The sequence below is a fragment of the Ovis canadensis genome, chromosome 25, assembly GCF_042477335.2.
Source record: "Ovis canadensis isolate MfBH-ARS-UI-01 breed Bighorn chromosome 25, ARS-UI_OviCan_v2, whole genome shotgun sequence".
In the NCBI taxonomy this organism is placed as follows: Eukaryota; Metazoa; Chordata; class Mammalia; order Artiodactyla; family Bovidae; genus Ovis; species Ovis canadensis.
Genome location: NC_091269.1, coordinates 37,330,658 through 37,351,115, shown reverse-complemented (window position 1 = coordinate 37,351,115; position 20,458 = coordinate 37,330,658). Strand labels below are relative to the sequence as shown.

Sequence of the window (20,458 nt, the reverse complement as noted above, 5' to 3'; positions counted from 1 at the left end):
AGGAGTGTATTTAAGTTGACTCCTAGATTTCTAACTTGGATAATCAAGTGGCTAGCCCTAACGCAATTCCTAGTATATATGAAGCCTTCAGTCACTATTTATCGAAGGGATGAATATATGAATGATGGTACTATAACTAAGGTATAGACTACAGGAGGCATGTATCATATGTAATGTAATATGTATGTAATATCATATGTAATGTATCATATGTAATCATATGTAATGTATCATATGTAATCTCAAGGAGATTTTAACAAACATTGGCAGGAGGGATTTCCAATCTATCTTTTTCAAAAATAAGACTTACTTATTTGTTTGGCTATTCCTGGTCTTAGTTATGACACTCATGATCTTCAGTCTTCCTTGCAACATGCAGGATATATATATGTATGTAATTATATAAATAATATATATAATTATATGATATTATATATATATATATTTTTAGTTGTAGCATTTGAACTTTAGTTGCAGCATGTGGGATAAAGTTTCCTGATGCGGGATGAAATCTGGGCCCCCTGCATTGGGAGTGTTGAGTCTTAGCCACTGGACCACTAGGGAAGTCCCCAGTTCTTTCTTAAGACGCCTTGATGCAGATATGTGTGAATGAGGCCTTGGAAAGAGTGGTAAAATGTTGAGCCTGAAAAGGTATTGACATACTGTCTTTAATTCAAACAGATTTTGTTCTTGTTGAATCTGAATATGAATCTAGTCTGTTCCAAATAATACAGTAGAGTTTAAACCATCTCTGTTGTCCATGATTCACAAAGCAACCAGGCACAGTTAACATAGTGCTAAGTCCTAAACCTCTCATTTCTGAGCTATTTTCATGAAAACCACAGAAAAACAGAGCTAAAAAGCCTTCTAGAGATTATCTGGCCCAGTTTCCCTGGTTCAGGGATGACTTGGCACACACATTTAGGAAAAGCACTGGTATTTGTTTTTCTGTAGAGTTGACTGACACTCAGTTCCCAAATAACAATATTATGTTATAGAAAAGATGGCCGAAGAAAAGCTTAAAAAACTAAAAAGTAAGGAACATCTTTTATTCAACTATAATAGAATGAGTGAACCCCTGAAGGTACAATTTCTTTTTTGCAAAGTTTGGAATATTTAGGCCTAATTGGAATTTATAGCTAAGCATAAATGCTAGAGTAGAAATGGCTGTAAAATAATTACTGTGCTTGATGCTAAAATGAAAATTACTGGCCTAAAACCATAATGAAAATTCCAGTACTAATCAGAGTAGAGCAATACCTTATATTATAAGGTTATTGAGAAATAAGAAAGTCAAGTACGAACATTTGAGATGTTTTCTTAAAAAATATTCATATACAGCTAACTAGATTTCAAGCACTGCTCTAAGAATTTACAAATATTATTCATTTAATTCCTATAACAATCCTATTCAGGAGGCAGTATCACTGGCCCTTTTCACAGATGGGGAAACTGAGGCACCAAAGGGTGAGTGATTTGCCCAAGGCCACACACTACTGTGGTGGATTCAAACTCTCTTCCCAACTGCCTTGCATTTGAGGGCCATGCAGTTCAGACAATCAGCTTATCTTTAAATACCTAAAAAGTGAAAGTGGCTCAGTAGTGTCCAGCTCTTTGTGACATGGATTGTACAGTTCCTGGAATTCTCCACGCCAGAATACTGGGGTGAGTAGCCTTTCCCTTCTCTAGGGGATCTTCCCAACCCAGGGATTGAACCCAGGTCTCCTGTATTACAGGCGGATTCTTCACCAGCTGAGCCACAAGGGAAGCCCGAGAATACTGGACTGGGTAGCCTATCCCTTCTCCAGCGGATCTTCCGGACCCAGGAATTGAATAGGGGTCTCCTGCATTGCAGGTGGATTCTTTACCAACTGAGCTATCAGGGAAGCCCTTAAATGTCTAGCACAGCATATTGATCATATGATGAGAAGCACAGAGGAACTGAGAGTACGGATTCATGTCTTCCATCTCATGTTTATTTCAGTGCATGCACTTGCTGAGTTAAATGGTAAACAGAATTAACCACACTATTTACATTGTTTTTTTTTTTTTTCTCTTTCTCCATCCCTCCTCCACCGGGTGAGTGTGGTCTGATTCACATACTTACATGCATATAGGTTTAACGTCCACTTAGTTAGGTTTCATCCTGGAGCAGGAGCCACTGAGGAAGAAAGTCGTGAAGTTAGGGAGGCATGAAACATTTTTAGGCTTATACTAACTGAGGGACACTTGATTGCCTCCCTGCTGTTCCAGGTATGAGACTCTTTTTATCTATCCATTTAACAAGTGTTTTATTAGGTGCCTTTTATAAGACATACTCTTTTAGATTGGAGATTACCTGACTGTATTATGAACAGCATCAACCAAGTCCCTATCTGCATGCATCATACACTCTAGAGATAACACAAACAATAAGTAAACAGGCAAGCATTTATGAGATTTGGTAAGAGATATGAAGGAAAATAAACTAGGGTAATTGGCTAGAGAAAAATTATGACTATGTTGCATCTATACTAGATGGGATAATCAAGAGGTCTTAGGTGACATTTGAGCAGACACCTGAATGAGGTAAGGAGAAAAGCCATGCTAAGATTTAGGGTTGAAGACAATGGAAACAGTAAATGCAAAGATCTTGAAGCAGAAGCAGGTTTGACATTTTCTGAGGAACAGTGAGAAGACTGATGTGATTGGAGAAGGAATGAACAAAAAGAAAGTGACAGAGGATGAGGTAAGAGAATCAGACAAGAGCCAAATCACGTGGGCCATTGCTAGGAGTGTGGTTTTATTCCAAGTGTGATGGGAAACAATTAGAAGATTTTGAGCAGGAGGAGAGTGAGCATATTTCATTTTTACTTTAAAAGGATTGGTTCCTGGGTGAAAAATGAAATGCAGGGTGAAGCAGTGGAAGTGGGGAGAGGAGTTAGGAGCTTATTGCAGTAGGTTTGCTAAGAAATAATATCTGGACCGTTGCTAGTGTAGCAGGTAGTAAGAAGGTATGGGGTTTGTGATGTATCCACATCTATAAATTAGGGCTGACAGGAGTGGCTGATAGATGGATGTAGAGTGTGAGGGAGAGGAATCCAGGGCGACGAGAAGGGAGGAGAGCTGCATTATTATTCGGAAAATATTTCTCAAGGAAGTTGATGACAGAAAACTGCATGGGAGACATTTTGAGGGAAAGTGGGATTAGCGCCCTGACCACAAGGCCCACCATCCTCCTCCTCTCCTGGGGGACGTCCCTGCTAACATAACAGGAGGCCCACAAGAGGGCACACTTCTCTCATCCAGTCAGAATCATGGTCCCTTTCTGTTCCAGTTCCGTCCTCTGTTGAAAAGTGAGGTCAGTCACGGTCAGAGAAAGAAAAATCCGCCTTTTTTGCAGGTTGTGGAAAAACTAACTGAGGGAGCGATCCCACTGCCATTGCCTAACTCTTATTTTATTGATAAACAGAGTCTATTAACACATAATAACAGTCACCATGGAGTTTTTCCTATGCATTGCGCTTTGAGTTAAGCACTTGATTTGCACTATCTCGTTAACCCTAAATCTTTACACCACCTCTATACTATAGGTACAGGTGACATTTTAGGAATGGAGAAACTGAGGCACCAAGCACCAAGAGGTAGTGTGCGTGGGTAATTAAGTCACTTTGTTGTGTCCGACTCTTTGCTACCGTATGGACTGTAGCCCGGGTTGTTCAAGTAGGAATATTCGAGTGGGTTGCCCTTTCCTCCTCTCGGCTATCTTCCCCACACAGGGATTGAACCCCTGTCTCCTGTATTACAGGACTCTTCACCGGCTGAGCCATCAGGGAAGCCCATGAGGGAGAGTAACTTGCCACAAAGCAATGGAAGAGCACTGTACCCTGAACACTTAATATTTTGTATGCTTTTGTTTATTCTCAGCCAGCAATTCTTGGGAGAGGAAACGCTAGAGCTGACTCAGTTTCAGCTGGTGACTAAGGTGGGACCAGAAGACCTGTTTTCGTACTTTGCTCGAAATAGGGGGAGGGAGATTTGCCTCGGGTTGAAGGCTGCGAATGGACATATTATTTTGGTAGAGACTACTTAATGACTGAGGATGACAGGTGGAAAAGGACCAACATCTTTTAAAATCATTTTCCTGTAGGTCGTGCTTTTCTTTTCCTTTAGGATATTTCCTCCTCTGGTTTTAAAAATTGTCACAAAACATTTACGCAACGACCTGGGGTGTTATGACACTCTTAGGTCAAAATGTAAGGACAACCTGGATGAAGCACAATTTTTAAAAAAGAACACGGCCTGCCCTCGCCTTGGTTAAATAAATCAATGGAAACGATTTGTTCAAACTGGAGCATCCAACAGACGCAAGCTCTCTGAAACAGCCCGGACTCCTTGGCAAACACCGTTGCTTAGCGAGACGTCAAAACTCCTGCGTGCAAACAAACGCAAGAGGGGCTCAGCCGCCGGCACGCAGCTCTGGTTTCGGAAAAACTCTATGGAGGGACGTGTAGCTCCTCCCTCTCCTGGTTAGGGGTGGGTGAGGGGAGAGGGGAAGAGGAGCGATCTTCCTGGCTAACCTCACCGGCGAGGACGCCTCTCTCCGTGCCGGGAGGGTGCAGAGGAGATAGAGGCTAGTCGCTCCGCAGGAGAAAACGCCAGTCTTAGTGTTGGACCCGAGGCAAGAAGGAGGGGGAAGCCCGCCCTCCGTCCCCAGCACAGTCAGCGCGCCCCTCCCCCCAGGAAACGCGCCCGCCGGCCCCGCCCTTCTCCGCCACCTCCTGGGCACTTGGGTTGTAAAATCCCACGCAGTGGGGCCGACGCGGTGACGGGGCGGGGCGAGGCCCTGGCGCCGCCCCAGCAGTTCCTCCCCCGGCCTCCCCGCGCACTGGCCGTTCTCCGCGTCCCAACCCCCGCCTGCCTCCATCATACCAACGCCCCTCCCCCAACCCCTCGGCGCGGCTCCGGCACCGTGAGCCCAGCCTGCGGCCTTAGCCACCCTACCGAGCTCCAGCCTCCGCGGCCCGCCCTGCTCTCCCCCGCCGGGGGCGTCTCCCGAGTCTGGACCCCAGTTGTCTGGGCTACAGGGAGGAGCTGCAGCCGCGGCAGCCCCGCCTCTTGGGCTTTTGGACTACCCCAGCTCCTTGAACATCTGGGTGCTGGAGTTAACGTTCCAGATGTGGCTTCTGGGCGGCCAGATGTGCGCACTCGCCCACCGCGGGCCGCTCGGGCCTGGCGGCCGGCGAGTCTGGGCGGACGCGTGGGAGGGGCTGGGAATTTTCCCTCGAAGCTGACTTAAAAGCCGTCGGAACCTCAGCCCCCTAGGCTCCCCGCCTAGGCCTCCAAACTCTCCCGAAAAGTACTGCCAAAAGGAAAAGTTTCCAACCCAGCCCCTGCCCCTCGGCCGTGCAGCCTTCGGAGCTTCTCAAATCGGCAAGGAAAATAGAGCAGTTCTATGGGATTCCCCCCGTGGACAGAGGAGCCTGGTGGGCTGCCGTCTATGGGGTCGCACAGAGTCGGACACGACTGAAGCGACTTAGCAGCAGCATGGGATTCCCTCCCAAAAAACCCTGATGTATTGACGACGCGATCCTGGTCTGGCCATGGGACGCCAGGTGCACAGCCAGGGAACTCCAGGTGCGGAAGAAGTTAACAGTAGGCTTGCATTTGGGGTTTGCCCTAAAGCGCTCTTTGACCGGTATGGATTCCATTTCCGAAGTTGAATGTCGTATTCCACCTGGTACAAGCAGTTCAGAGCAGAAGAAAAGCCAAGTGAACCCTGTGACTCAACTCCCTTGGAATGTGCCTGGAATAATAAGGGGGACTTGAAAGGTTTTTATGGCCGCGGGTAAAGCTGGTGGAGACCAGGCTCCTGCGCCCTCAGTTGGCGGACGGCCGAGGGGGGCAGTGTTGCCTTCTGCAGTGCTGCAACGCCTGCAAACCGGACAAAAATAGTCGGAGTATCTGGTTTAAATAAACCAAAAAGCATTTCTATCAGCTTAACCCACCGTCCGTCGGAACCGGCAGAACAGAACGAGCCAGATATAATCCCGGGACTCTTTTTAACACTCCAGTGAGAGAGAAACCCAATCACACTTCACCTCTGGGATTTAAGTGTCCTAATGTAAAACTGTCGTTATTTTATAGATGTTGCAAATTAAACTTCCTTTTCTGAGGTTATGTGTGGGCATGTGCTCAAGCATTTACGTTTACTAGCAACGCTCTGAATGTGTGGCCTTTTTTTTGGGGGGGGGTGGTGGTAAGTGATGTTGTTGAACCGTGCAGCCCTAGAATAGTAAAAAGTATTCGAGGCCAACATACGGGTTGCTTACACTACTAAATATTGATATAGAGTCGCATTTTCCTCCCTTCACGTCCTACTCAGATTCCAAAGGCAAGTTGGAACAAAAGGAAAACATGTCTGAGTTTAAAGAGAGGACTTGTGCCAAGAATTACAGTCACAGGGTAAATAACCTTGTTTTCTCCTTCATCAGTGGCAGCTACCAAACCCCGCTCTTGGAATGTGGCCAACAGTCTGTCTGGTGGAGGGTGCTGCTAATTAGAGAGAGACCATAAACCTCTCTGTCAAAGAGGGCATATGACCTTCCCTTCAAGTCTAAACAATAAAGCTGGCGAACTGCAGACTGCACTCTCTCGCAGGCTGCCCTGCGGATTCCCTAAATAGGAACAGGATGAAGGCCAGGCTTAAGAGGTTACCATAGCTCTGCTCTCACACTTTGAGGAATCGGTCACTCCACTTCCCAGTATAACTTGTTTCAATTACTCTCGACAATCTATTTAGAGGAGAGCAGCTTGCAGAGAGAACTCATTGTCTAACCTAAATGAGGAAGCAATTATTACTTGCTTGCAGTCTAATACGCTTTGAGACTGTCAGGTCAAATATCAACCAGATCTCATATAACTTTACTTTGCACTAGGGAAGATATATTTCCTTTTAAAGACAATTATGTATGCTTGCTTTTCTGAATCACCCCTTTTATTCTAATAAGTTTACAAAATTAAGGTTCCCCCCTCTTCAATATTCTTTTCTAATTTTAGGATTTGTTATTCTAAGGAAAACAACCACAGCCTCTTCTGTACGTTGCTTAATGTTAAATTACACTTTAAAAACTTTGGCTTTTTAAATGGGTTATCTTGTCAGTTCAGCTCAGTCGTGTCCGACTCTTCGCGACCCCTTCTCAGAATATAGCAAAATAAAGAGTTCCCCGAATCTTCCTTTCTTTGTCTAATTTCCCTCCCTGGGAGCCCCCTGCAAACTTTAATTTTATACAAGGTTTTGTAAACTAACAATAATTCAGTTCCACTTTCCTAGAACATAGGGAAACTGTTGCCTGCTATATATCCCACCGTACTTGCTTTCTACTGAAAAGACAATGAAATTCATCTCCTGTGTAAAAAGTCATTTGGCCCTTTTCTGTTTTATTAGTTAAAACCTAGGTTTATTAGTTAAAACACGAAAATTCTTGTTGTGAACAGAGCACATAAAAGGCTTTACAAGGTGTGGTTTGAAGAGAGACAGTGGCAGAGCAAACGCTGGTGGGAAGGTGAGGAAGGAAAGCACTTCCTGAGTGGATGCGCCTCCCGGCTGAGCCACATCCTCTCTTCAGATCTCTTCCTGTTTGTCTCAGCCAATAACTGATAGTAAATGCGGTCTTTTTCCTATTCAATAAAAAAGCATCCTTTCTCTCCTTGCCGAAGTTACCCTAAGAGCCAAATTTGCTATTAACTACCTTACTCAAAAAACTTCAACCCATTCTAATCTTCTGATAATCTGAAATTTTTATCTAATGCAGAAATAGTAAGAACCATTTCTACCTTAGCTGTTTAAGTATTCTGTGGTAGCCAGGATAACCAAGTATAATGGAATTAACAACACAAGAATCTGAAGCTACAATTATTGTGCTTGGGTTTGATCACTGTTGAGTCTCGGTTTCCCTATCTGTAAAACAGACATACTCCCAAAGTGTGGAAACAAATGATATATAAATCTTATTTATCACAATCTAACACACAGGGCATCACAAGCCTCATGAGGCATAATTTCCCTCTTTCAAATAAGCATGTGCTGCAACAGTCCCTTTCTTTGTAAGATAAACTAACAAAGTGCAAGACTTGGGAATTTTATATGTTGACTCTGACAACTTTATATTTTAGGGTAAATAGTTTCCTTTGGAACTTAATTTTAAGGATACTATGATGGTTAATTTTATGTGTCAATGGATAACATCACTGCACTTGGACATTTGCTCAAGCATTGGTCTAGATGTTCCTGTGAAGGTTGAAGAACCTAAGCTACTCCATTTTGTTAAAAGAAAAACTCCATTTTGTAAGGTTCCGGGAAAAGAGCCTTTGGAAATCCCCTGATCTCACCCCACCACCCACGAGCCAATTGGATCCCAGATCAGAATCTCCTGACTTAGCGTTCAGGAACTTGTGGTCTACCTAGGTAATAGGGACCAATCAGAAACCAACACACAACTCTTTGAAAGAAAGTGAACAATCAGACGTCCCCCTACGTAGAAATTCTTTTTTTCATGAACGCTCCCTATATAAGCAATGTAATCCAAAACCCGGGGCTCCTCCTTATAGCCGCTGTGTCGGTAATGGTAGGAGCCCCAGCTCGAGCTTGGTAATAAAAACACTCTTGCTTTTGCATCGGATATCGGCTCTCTGGTGGTCATTGGGAGATTTCGAGATTTGGGCATAACAGGTATTTTTTAGATGAGATTAACACTTAAATCCGTAGACCTCAAGTAAAGCATATAATTCCTCATAGTGTGGGTGGCCCTCATCCAGCTAGCTGAAGACCTTCAGAGAGAATTCTACCTGCAGAATGCCTTTGAACTGGAGCTGCAACATCAACTCTTTCCTTGGTTTCTAGTCAGCCATCCTACCCTGTAGATTTTGAACTTGCCAACCTCCACAATTACATGAACCAATCCCTTAAAATCTCTCTATTTTTTTGTGGGGGTTGTCCAAGAAATTAATTTGGGTTTTTCCGTAAGATCGTTCAGGAAAACCCAAAGGAACTTTTTGGCCAGCCCAATGCATATAGATATGCACACACATATTACTGTTACTGAAAGAGTTTGTGGGGTCTTGTTGCTTGCTGCCTGAAAGCCAGGAAACAGGCCAGGCTGGTGGAAAGGAAAGTTCACTTTATTTCAGATGTGGGCAACTGGGTGGGTGGTGGACATTTGTCCAGAGGCCCACTTTTGCCCCCAACCCCTCCCTGACAAGCAGGGGATGAGAGCTTTTATAGAGGGGGGTGGGTGGGGTGGTGGTGGTGGTGGTGGTGGTGGTGGTGGTGGGTGGGTGGGTGGGGGGAGCTACATGCAGAAACAGCACAGTCTTCTCTAACAGTCTTCTTCAGATTGGTCATCGTTGGTCTGACCAGCATCATCTTGGTTGTTTTAGGTAGTTAATCTTCAGTTCCAGGGTCTGCTTGTTCCCATTTCTTTGTGGCCAGTTCTTGGAATTGTGGCAGCTCATGTCCTGGGTACAATCTAGTCATCACGTAGGTAACTTCTCCCACCTGGGCTTTCAGTGTCTCTAAGACAGCTCACAGGATATGGCTCAGAATATTATCTATAGTGCTTGAGAAAGAACTAAAGGTCCTTGGCCATGCTTAGTGACTACATTCTTACTATTTAGTCTCCTTTGACTGTTTTCCTTTGTTTCCACATTTCTCACTTCTCAGATTAAACTTATTCTTTGACTAAAGTTGTCCACAGACAAAAGGCAGGCAGAGGATGTGGTGGGGGGTGCAAGAACCATAGGCTCCTGCTCTGGTTCACTACTGGTTTCATTTCTCTGGAGAACTCTGATCAATAGATACCAACTGTTGACTCCTGGCACCACCATGATCTGTAACAGCACTCAAATTTAAAGTAACAAGTTAAGTCTAACATTTTTGAGGAAGAAAAAAATCTCCACCTGTATTTCAAACCCTTTCACAATACATTGAGATAGCACTGTCCAATACATAATAAATCAGTCAGATACTCTAACCTGACTTCACTGACTTTTCTCACTCACCTTTTCTAAATTTCAGCATTAAACAGTGCTTAGAAGAGAAAAACTTCTCTCCCAAGGTTGACGCGCAAAACTGTCTGTTCCTGCTCTTTGCCTTCCTTCTCTCTTCACCAACTTCTCTGTAGTTCTCAAAGATACAGTTGAAAAGATACGGAACTGTGACAGTTTATGGAACTCAAGGTTAAAAGTCACCTTGAAAAATTCGCAAGGCTACAAAAAATGTTAGTAAAGTTTCAAGAAATGCTGCCTTAAATAAAAGTTATGCCCTGAGTACTCCAGGTGAGAGATGATGATGACTTAAACTAGGGAAAATGAAGGGGAGGTGAGTTTAATGGTCACACTCAATATATATTTTGGAGAGACTCAAAATAACTTACTAATGTGTCAGATGTAAGAGGTAAGGGAAAGAAGAGAACCGAGAATTTAAAAAACAAAAACTAAACACCAAAACCTGCTTTGAGAGAAACCAAAGTACTCAATAGCCTAAGATAAATTAAAGCATAAATAATACTCAATCCAAACATTTGGTAACAGTGAATTTGTTATTTTTAAAGCAAGAATTATTGTCCTTAAATTAACTGTTAGGAGGCATTGTGCAGAAACATAACAGAGCTACCATTCACAACAGACACTCAAAGAATATTTATGAATGAAAAAAACTGTGCTAAAATTTGATTTGCACATAGTGCCAAAGTACCACATATATTTATTTTTATTCTTTCCCCTTGTCCTTAACTGGGATTGCCAGGTAAAGTAAGAGTAAATAGGATACTTTTCCTGCTTTTTTTGAACACAGTGTCTATCCTACACTTATGGACAATTATCAATCTTGTGCTTTAAATTTTCAATTCAAAGCATCTTCTTATAAAAAGCAATTTAAAAAACACTACCGAAAAGAGACCATAAGGAGAGCGTTTCAAGGATAAAATATTGATGGGTAGGTAAAAGGGCAGAATGTTTTTCAGAGAACAATGAATCAGTCTGACATGAATTTTGTTCCATGAATCTTTTTCAAGAACAGTGAACTACTAAAGAGGAGAATAAAACACTGACAAAAATGCTGCAATTTATATAGTCATTGTGTTCTTTGAATTTTTATTTAAATTTCTGACTTCTTTGGATCATCACAAGCATATATATTCTAATAAAAATGAAAATATAACTCCATTTGGAAATACTTGAACACATCATAATGAAGTAACACAAAGAAACTTTCTTAAACACAGGCTTTCTCTCTAAAGCTTAAATGTGAGGCACACAGACATCTGATTTTAAAACAGATGGAACCCCAGAACATTTCCAGGATATATAAAATTGGATTTTGTGTTATATTTTGTGTCTGAGACAGCTAACAATATAAATCCACAACTAGGGTTTCTGAACTAGTTGTTTTTTCCCATCTTCTTTTTCTAACATCCACATTTTAGTTATTTCTTTTGTAATTCTATGGATGAACATTCTAGAATGCATGATTTTTTTCAGTTAGACACACATATATAGTTTTAGATTATTTTCTACTGTAAGTTATTACAAGATATTGAATATAGCTCCCTGTACCATACAGTAAGCTCTTCTGCTTATCTATTTTATGCATAGTAGTTTGTATCTGTTAATCCCACATTCCTAATTTATGTCCCCCCTTTCCCCTTTGGGAACCATAAATTTGTTTTCTATGTCTGTGAGTCTGCTTCTGTTTTGAATATAGACTCATTTGTATTATTTTTTGGATTCCACCTATGAGTGATACCATATAAGACTCAGCTTTCCCTGAAAGCTTTTTCTCTTTTCCTCTAGATCCATCCATATTGTTGCAAATGGCAATATTTCGAAGCATGTATATGATTTGTATAATTTGCTCTATGATTTGTAATCTTAAGTGTGTGCATATATTGTCTATTATTTAATCAAGACACACTGAGTAATAAATAATATCATTTCATGGAACTTAACATACACACTTGACACAGAAAAAAAATACAAGTTATCACTATCACTGGTAAAATGAGTTTATTTATATTAAAGTTTTCAAAAAACACATTTGTAAAATTATCCTCATACTGGGCCTAAAGATAGCTTTTACAAAGAGATTAAAACCTGCAAAACTGCTTTCTCTTAACTATTAAAGTACATAGATTTAAAAGGTGTTATAAGAGAAAATGTTAATTCATGGTCAATGTTTAAAGGGTTAATATACATTAAATCTGTAGGAAACTACCAAAAGAATAATCTTAAAAACATTAAGAGATTAAAAGTTGTCCTTTCCTTTCAGAAAGCTTTATTCTTAAGTGATGTTTACTAAGAAACACACACTACATACCACAATAACCTTTTCAAAATTTACCAAATTGCTCTGTAAATGAATCAACTTAACACAGAAGAAAACGTAGGAAATTGCTTTTCAATACATATTAACTTATTTTCCTGATAAAAGAAAATCAAAATAAAAATTTAGCCCATTCCAATTAAAAATACAAATTACTAGTATTTAAGATAGTGTTGTATTATTTTTAATAACACAAAAGTTCAAGCATTCCAGAGTACAAACTGTGTTATTCCAAAAAAAAAAAAAAAAAAAAAAGAAAAACTCTTATCTAACCAATGTTTACAGAAATTTGGAATATTTACATACCTTATAACACTGTAGAAATCTTTGGTGGTGACATATGGATTAAGTTCCCTGAAAACACTTTAATAATTTTATTCCATCAATCTATATAGTCAAGTATTTAAAACTGGTAATGCTGGCAACATCCTTTTCTATCCAAATCCACATACATACAGTGAAGTGTGTGGAGGGAATCTTATACAGGGATTATGTGGGTTTAAATAATTACTTAGCAATAAGGCTTATTTCTGGCTCATTTTTACACCAGAAAAAAAATGTAGTAAACTAAAGAACAGAACCATTCTTCCTTCTAAACAAACCCTGGAAATAGTTAATATTCATGAACAAGCTGAATGACAATAAACTGAGACACCAGGTACAGTTTCTGGATAAACTTTAATAGCTACCAAAATAGTGCCCTAAAGGCTTGTGCAGCATCGAATGCCCGTACACCAAATGGTGGTGGTGGGAGCAAGGCACTGTGGTCTAGGGATAAACACACCTCTTTTATAAGCATTAGACTTACAAGCAGAGAAACAAAAAAATGACCTGTTCCACCTTAAAAGAAACAAAAACGTACAAGTTTATTATACAAAATTCAGATGAAAGCATGCTAAAACACACAGGAGAGAAAAGAAGCAAAAGGTAAGAAATGAAAGGACAGAAAGGAAATGATAGAACAGTGAAATGACATTGACTGTATATAAGGTTATAACAAATGTATCAGAGGAAGCCTCGAGATATGATTAAATAGAAAGATTTGCATTATCTCTTTGAAACTAGTGTTGCTCTTGGTTAAACGTCTTGACTCTAGAAGTATAGAGGGATAAATAATTCCTCCAATTTAGGACAGTATTTGTGAGTTTACCATAATTAAAGCATAGGCGTAATACTGAAAAGTGAAAGTGAAAGTGAAGTTGCTTAGTCGTGTCCGACTCTTTGCGACCTGGTGGACTATATCCCACCAGGCTCCTCAGTCCATGGGATTTTCCAGGCAAGAGTACCGGAGTGGGTTGCCATTCCCTTCTCCAGGGCATCTTCCCAACCCAGGGATCGAACCCGGGTCTCCTGCATTGCAGACAGACTGAAATTAGACTTAAATAAAATAAAGTGGTGCAAATCAGCCCCCAAAAGTAATGTTTTTGATACAAAGTCACTTACATGACTTTGTTAGGCAATTTGCGATGACACTGCCCTTGTGTAGGAAAGGCAAGCATGGCACATGAAGCATTTGTATTGGGAAGTCAAGTGTTCCTAGGCAATCTATGTTAAACTCCCTTCCAGAGTTTATAACCAGAATTCATAGGAATTTTGAATTAGTCAAGGTTAAAATAGATGAAGATACTCATAGAATTAAACTTTGGGGGAAAATAAATTTAATGATGTTTTTACATGGTATTACTTATTGAGAATGTGAGATAATCTGGAAGACATTTTAAGGCTTGTATGAAGAGAAATGTATGAATTATAGTAAGGTACTCCTGAGTAAACATTTTGTTCTTTACCAACACTCAGAGTGGGTCCTGAATATACACTTCCAGCTGGCTTCATTTCTTGAAAGGCAGAAAGGTCAAAGATCTCACAAATCTCTCTCATTTTTTTTTTCTTTTGGGTAAACAGAATAATCAAGTAAATAATATGAAAGAGTATAATCATACAGAACTGTATAATGATACAATTTTGATTACTGGTTACTAAAATCATCATCAGAAATATACTGTCTTGGGGTTCATAATGCATAGTTATCTATGCCTAAAAAGCTTCAAAGTTTGGTAACTCAAAATCTCTTGGATTAAAAACATGGTATTTTTCTAAAATCTATTCTAATAACTTCTAATATGTAAGATTAACAACATTTGTATTTTTCATTGGCATGGATCTTCAGGAAATTATCTCAGCCAGAAGTGAAATGATTCAAATGGGTAGAGTCAATGCCAGATTTATAAATCAGCAGCCTGTGGCAGTGCCAAGCTTGTGAATAGACTGGCTGTTGGTTAATTTCATGAATTAGAAGTTATCTACCTGCTATACTGGTCTCTGATTCCATTTCACAAAAGTTACCATTTTTAAAAGCTGAAAATGAAACCATTGTTAACAAAAACATGCTAAGTTCAGCTACAATGTAGAACTAAATATGGGAAGCTGGTAAATTTTAAAGAACTCATCTGTAGATGAGTGCAAGATATGTAGAAATAGTTGAAAGTGAACACTGAGCTCTATTTTTTATTATTAAAATTAAATGAATATAACTAATGAAACCCACAGGAAAAGAGATGATATAATTCAAGGCATAAATTTGACAAGTCAGAATATGACAAATGACAGTCAAAACAGTCAAGACAGTGTTAATAAAACTTAAATGTATAGTTGTAAAATAAGTAAACAATTCTCAAGTGTGCAAAACTAGTCAGGAATGAAAGTGCTATATAGATACCTGGTTTTCAAATAGTTGTCTTGAAAACTTTCAGTTGATGGTGGAAAAACTAGAAGTATTAATAAAGTAAAAATTTGAGGAGTATATAAAACATATTTTATCTTATATTATACCCTTGTTCTATCACTGCTGGATCAGAGGCCTATTAAATACTATCCTCATGTGATAGTTTCAACAGAAATGGAGGTAAACACAATACAAGATCACAAAGGCTGATGTCACTTGAACCATCTTTCAAGTATACTGTGAATCTGTGTTTCACCTTATATCCCAGGCACTTGATGTTTTGAAGAATCTGACAACAGATAACACAATTTTCTTTTATTTCTGATCTATCTATCTATCTACTTTTGCATAACTACCTTTAGTAGTCAAGATTTGGAAGTAGTTGTTAAAGAAAAACTACTTAAATTAACGAAAGTAAACCCTATCACCACCATAATTTAAAGAATGGTTTTAATGGATAAATCCTGAATATATGATGTTAGAAAAACAAGTTGATGTATTAGCATAATTTGACGTGGGATACTTGATGTGCACATGGCTAAAAATACACTTGTGGTCTCTTCTTTACTTTGTATTTTAGTGACCCATACCGCACCTGAAAAGAGAAATGTGTTATCATTATGAATCAGATTTTGAAACTAGATAGGACTTCATAATCATCATCATAGTAATAATTTTTAAACTTTTCTGACATAAAGAATCAACTGTCCTCTCTAAGTGTGCACTCAAAAGACAGCACTATTATATATTCCAAAATGTAGTTGGTATTGTGTTACATATATGCACAGATTATTAACACTAGTGATAAATAAAAACATAAGCTGTTTATACTTTATTTGGTACATGTCCATGAACACTGCCCACAATGATCTGAGGCCTTCACTGAAATCCTCCTCTGCTTTCTGGGAAAAGGACAATATATTATTATGAATAAACTTTTACTATTTAAATGCTACATAGATTCGGTTTTAAAACAAAACTATGTACTTGATACTGTTATCTGCTTTCTTTGTATATATGTGAAGGCTGGTACTGGGTACTCCCACTAATTGTCTGATTTTGCTACATGAGAATACTATTTTCCATTTATAATGGAAGACTAGGAATTTATTATCATTTTCTAAATTGCCAGAGATCTTAATCCATCTGACCAGAATAAATAATTTTAAATATAACCCGTGCTGTATCATTCCAATCTTTCATTAAGGGATCATTAATATCCTAAATGAGCATGCAGCAGGGAAATCTCTTAACACTAATCATTAGGAAAACAGCTCTGCACTTGACTCACCTCTTTTCGGCCTTTCACGGTTTTCACAGATTTCATGCTTTGTGATCTTCGTAGCCCTTTGTGTGTTAACATCTCGTCATCTGAATATGGCCCTTCTGCTTCTTCGTCTGTTTTCTCATCCCCGTCTCTCAGTGGAATTCCGTAACCTAGATGAGTTGTGAAAATCAGCATGTTTTGGTAAAAGGATACCAGTCAGCACCGTCTCTTCCCCCTGTCTGTCCACAGTTCTCTGCAGTCTGCGTTTGTCGGCTTACTCCTTTCCTTTTTTTCACCTGCAATGAATTCCCTGCCCTTTGCCGTTGATCTTCACCCCCTTGCGCTAGTCTAGATGAGGCTCATTTCTTCCAGGAAGTTTCCCCTGGCAATTCCTATTCTTACTAGGCATTTTTCAGAATAATTAAAAATATTTTTGAATAGGTTAACAGTTATCTTGCTCAAAAATCAAAGAATAGAAATAGATACATAGTGAAAAGTCTCTTCCTGCCCTTTCTCCTTTTTGTGAATTCTAAACTACCTAAGCAATAATGTATTTTGGTCTGTCATTTGTACCTTTGACTTTAATTAGGAACTTAGGGTCCTTTTGTCAAGACCAGACATGGTAGAGTGCACTTAAGGAGTCATATAAGACCCAAAGGGAATAGAACGTTGGGCAAGATAAACTCACTGGGGGCAGGTGATAGAGAAGTTAAACCAACACTGTTGCAGCTGCTAAGATAAAATCCAGCCAGTCAGGCTACAGTAATTAGAAACACCACAGGCTATGATGACTGATGTTAGTTCAAAGAAAACAGCCAGCACCAGGAAGGTCAGTAAGAGCTCATGTGGGTGTGTTAGCAGGATGCTATGTGTAGCGAAGAGGACTTAACATTGACCAGCCGGCAAATAACCAGGCAGCCAAGCTGGTTATTGTCAGGAATTCTGAGAGCACCCTGAGAATGGGATGCAGGGACAAGAATACTCCCTCCCATTCCTGAAGCAGTGGTTCTCAAAGCTTATTAGAATTTCAATAAACTTATGCTAATGCACAAACTTACCAGCACATATTAGAGTCACTTGGAGAAGCCACTGATACACACATTGCTGGGCCTGGGGTTGGGATGAGAAATTACATTTCTAACAAGTTCCTGGGTGATGCTTACGGTGCTAGTTTGGGGCCTACACTTTGAGAACCACTGCTTGGATGGAGCAAGAGAGGGGCCTAAATCTAAGGCAACCGGGAATAGTAAGTAGATTACAAAGACTGGGGTGAGGAAATTCCTTAGTGGTCCAATGGTTAGGATTCTGGGCTTTCACTGCCAAGGGCCCAGGTTCCAGCCCTGGTCAGAGAACTAAGACCCCAGAACCACTGGATAAAGTAAAAAGACAAGAAAAAAAGACAGGAGTGAGTTTACAAGGCCCCATTATGTTTCAAATTCTACTTTACTAAAAGTAAGGAGCACAGCTACCTTCTTTGGATGGTCTCAGGCTCAGGGGTGGGGCAAAGATGGACTTCTTGCATCTGCTCTCACAGGACATGAATAACTTGAGCATCACTAAGCAAACTATGAAGAGTTGTGATTAAGCTTCTGGGTCTCATAATAAGATAAACATTTTAAATTACATATTAAGAGCAGCCCACCAGGCTCCTCTGTCCCTGGGATTCTCCAGGCAAGAATACGGGGGTGGGTTGCCATTTCCTTCTCCATAATTATATATTAAGGAAGTTCAATTTTATGCTGCCAGACTTCTAGTCTAGAAATCTGGAAGGATTTGAAAGCAGAATCAGTCATTACATAGGCCAAGATCCTTTGCTTTCCCGCAGCACTTGGAGGAAGGGTGTGCTAGGCACCAGTGATAGCACATGCAAAGGCCCTGGGTCATGGGGAAGCCTAACTCTGTGGGAGAGCTGTGAGGAGGCCAGTGTGGCCAGGAGAGGAAGTAGGGTCAGCAGTCCTGGGAAAAACTCCCTGGTGCAGAATTAAGTGGAAAAAATGTAAATGCAGAAATGAAGGAAAAACAAAAATGAAACCATAATATCTGTTGAAAGTGAGCTTTTAAGCGATTTTAAATTTCTTCACTTTTTCTTTCTTAAAAAAATTGTCAAATTTTTATTTAAAAAATTTTATTACTTCTATATAAACCAGAAAAAAATTGTTTTAGATTGCCATTTCTAGATTTTTCTCTATTGCTGTTGCTTATATAATATTCCCAATCCCAATATAATAAAACGAAGGTAAAACACAGAATAAGGAATCAAGGAAAGAATCAGAAAGGAAACGACTGTGATCAAAAAGTTCTCTAAGGTAAAAGATGAGGCAAACATGGCCCTTGCGATTTTAATTACCTCTCATTTTATATGATTAGGCATTGGAATTTCACTCAAAATGATAATTTTATATATATATATATATATATATATATACACACACACATCTTATTGTTGCCTAATTTCAACTAAAAGTATCTTAGTTTTCTAATTATTGTTTCAGGAAAAGTGATAGATTGCACAAGTTTTAAAAATAATTTTTACATTTAAACTTGTTTATTTTTGGCTGTGCTGGGTCTTCACTGCTTTCTCTGGCTGCAGCAGAGCGGGGGCTAATCTCTAGCTGCGGTGCACAGGGCGCACGGGCTTCTCATTGCAGTGGCTTCTCTTGCTGCGGCACATGAGCTTGGTTGACCCATGGCTTGTGGAATCTTCCCACAGCAAGGATCAAACCCATGTCCCCTACCCTGGCAGGCAGATTCTTAGCTAACAGACCATCAGGGAAGTCCCCACAAGTATTTTTAAAATACTACTGCATGTGAGGCAGTATACTAAGTTATGGGGGATACAATGTTAAAAAGACATAACTGTCCTTTTCTATCCTGAGAAATACACAGTCTAGTAGAGGAGACAGAGTCGACTGTAATGACTGCTATAAATAGAAGACAAGGACAAGGTGCTCCAGGAGCACACAGCAGACAGAAGTAGGTTGTGAGAGAAGACTGCTTGTAGGAGGTGGTGGCCAAGCCGGATTCTGAAAGGCTCGTGATTCTAGACACCCAGCACAGGAAGCAGTGGGATGCCAAGGCTGGGGAGCTAATACACCACATGCTGCTGAGTTAGGACTTCATCAGCGAACAAAGGGGAGAGGGCATTGAAGCAGTTTAAGCAGGAGGGTGACATGATTATGTTTTGGTTGTTTGTAAGAGTCTTCTTGTACTTTAGAGAATGAATCATAAGTTGGTAAGACTGGAAGCAGGGAGGTTACTGCAGTGCAACAAGTCAGAAATGATGGAGTCCAAGGATTGAGCAGGAAGTAGCCAAGCTTGGGATTTGTTAGGAGGTGAACAAATTTGGAAAACTCAGCAGTGGCCACAGGACTGGAAAAGGTCAGTTTTCATTCCAATCCCAAAGAAAGGCAATGCCAAAGAATGCTCAAACTACTGCACAATTGCACTCATCTCACACGCTAGTAAACTAACGCTCAAAATTCTCCAAGCCAGGCTTCAGCAATACGTGAACCGTGAACTCCCTGATGTTCAAGCTGGTTTTAGAAAAGGCAGAGGAACCAGAGATCAAATAGCCAACATCCGCTAGATCATGGAAAAAGCAAGAGAGTTCCAGAAAAACATCTATTTCTGCTTTATTGACTATGCCAAAGCCTTTGACTCTGTGTATCACAATAAACTGTGGGAAATCCTGAAACAGATGCGAATACCAGACCACCTGACCTGCCTCTTGAGAAATCTGTATGCAGGCCAGGAGGCAACAGTGAGAACTGGACATGGAACAACAGACTGGTTCCAAATAGGAAAAGGAGTACGTCATGGCTATATATTGTTACCCTGCTTATTTAACTTATATTCAGAGTGCATCATGAGAAACGCTGGGCTGGAAGAAACACAAGCTGGAATCAAGATTGCCGGGAGAAATATCAATCACCTCAGATATGCAGATGACACCACCCTTATGGCAGAAAGTGAAGAGGAACTAAAAAGCCTCTTGATGAAAGTAAAAGAGGAGAGCGAAAAAGTTGGCTTAAAGCTCAACATTCAGAAAACGAAGATCATGGCATCTGGTCCCATCACTCCATGGGAAATAGATGGGGAAACAGTGTCAGAC

General features: G+C 40.2%; 1 protein-coding gene across 7 annotated transcripts in view; it reads right to left on the bottom strand.

Annotated features, from left to right (window-relative positions):
- Positions 1-12,025: 12,025 nt before the first annotated feature.
- Positions 12,026-20,458, bottom strand: part of REEP3 (receptor accessory protein 3) — a 100,653-nt gene continuing 92,220 nt past the window's right edge. For all 7 annotated transcript variants that reach the window (XM_069571799.1, XM_069571804.1, XM_069571801.1 and 4 more), the window contains 2 exons: positions 16,372-16,517; positions 12,026-15,675 (listed from right to left, as the gene is read on the bottom strand). In XM_069571799.1, coding sequence (XP_069427900.1) covers positions 15,619-15,675; positions 16,372-16,517 — 203 coding nt within the window. In that variant the 3' untranslated portion in view covers positions 12,026-15,618. The remainder of the gene's footprint in view (positions 15,676-16,371; positions 16,518-20,458) is intronic.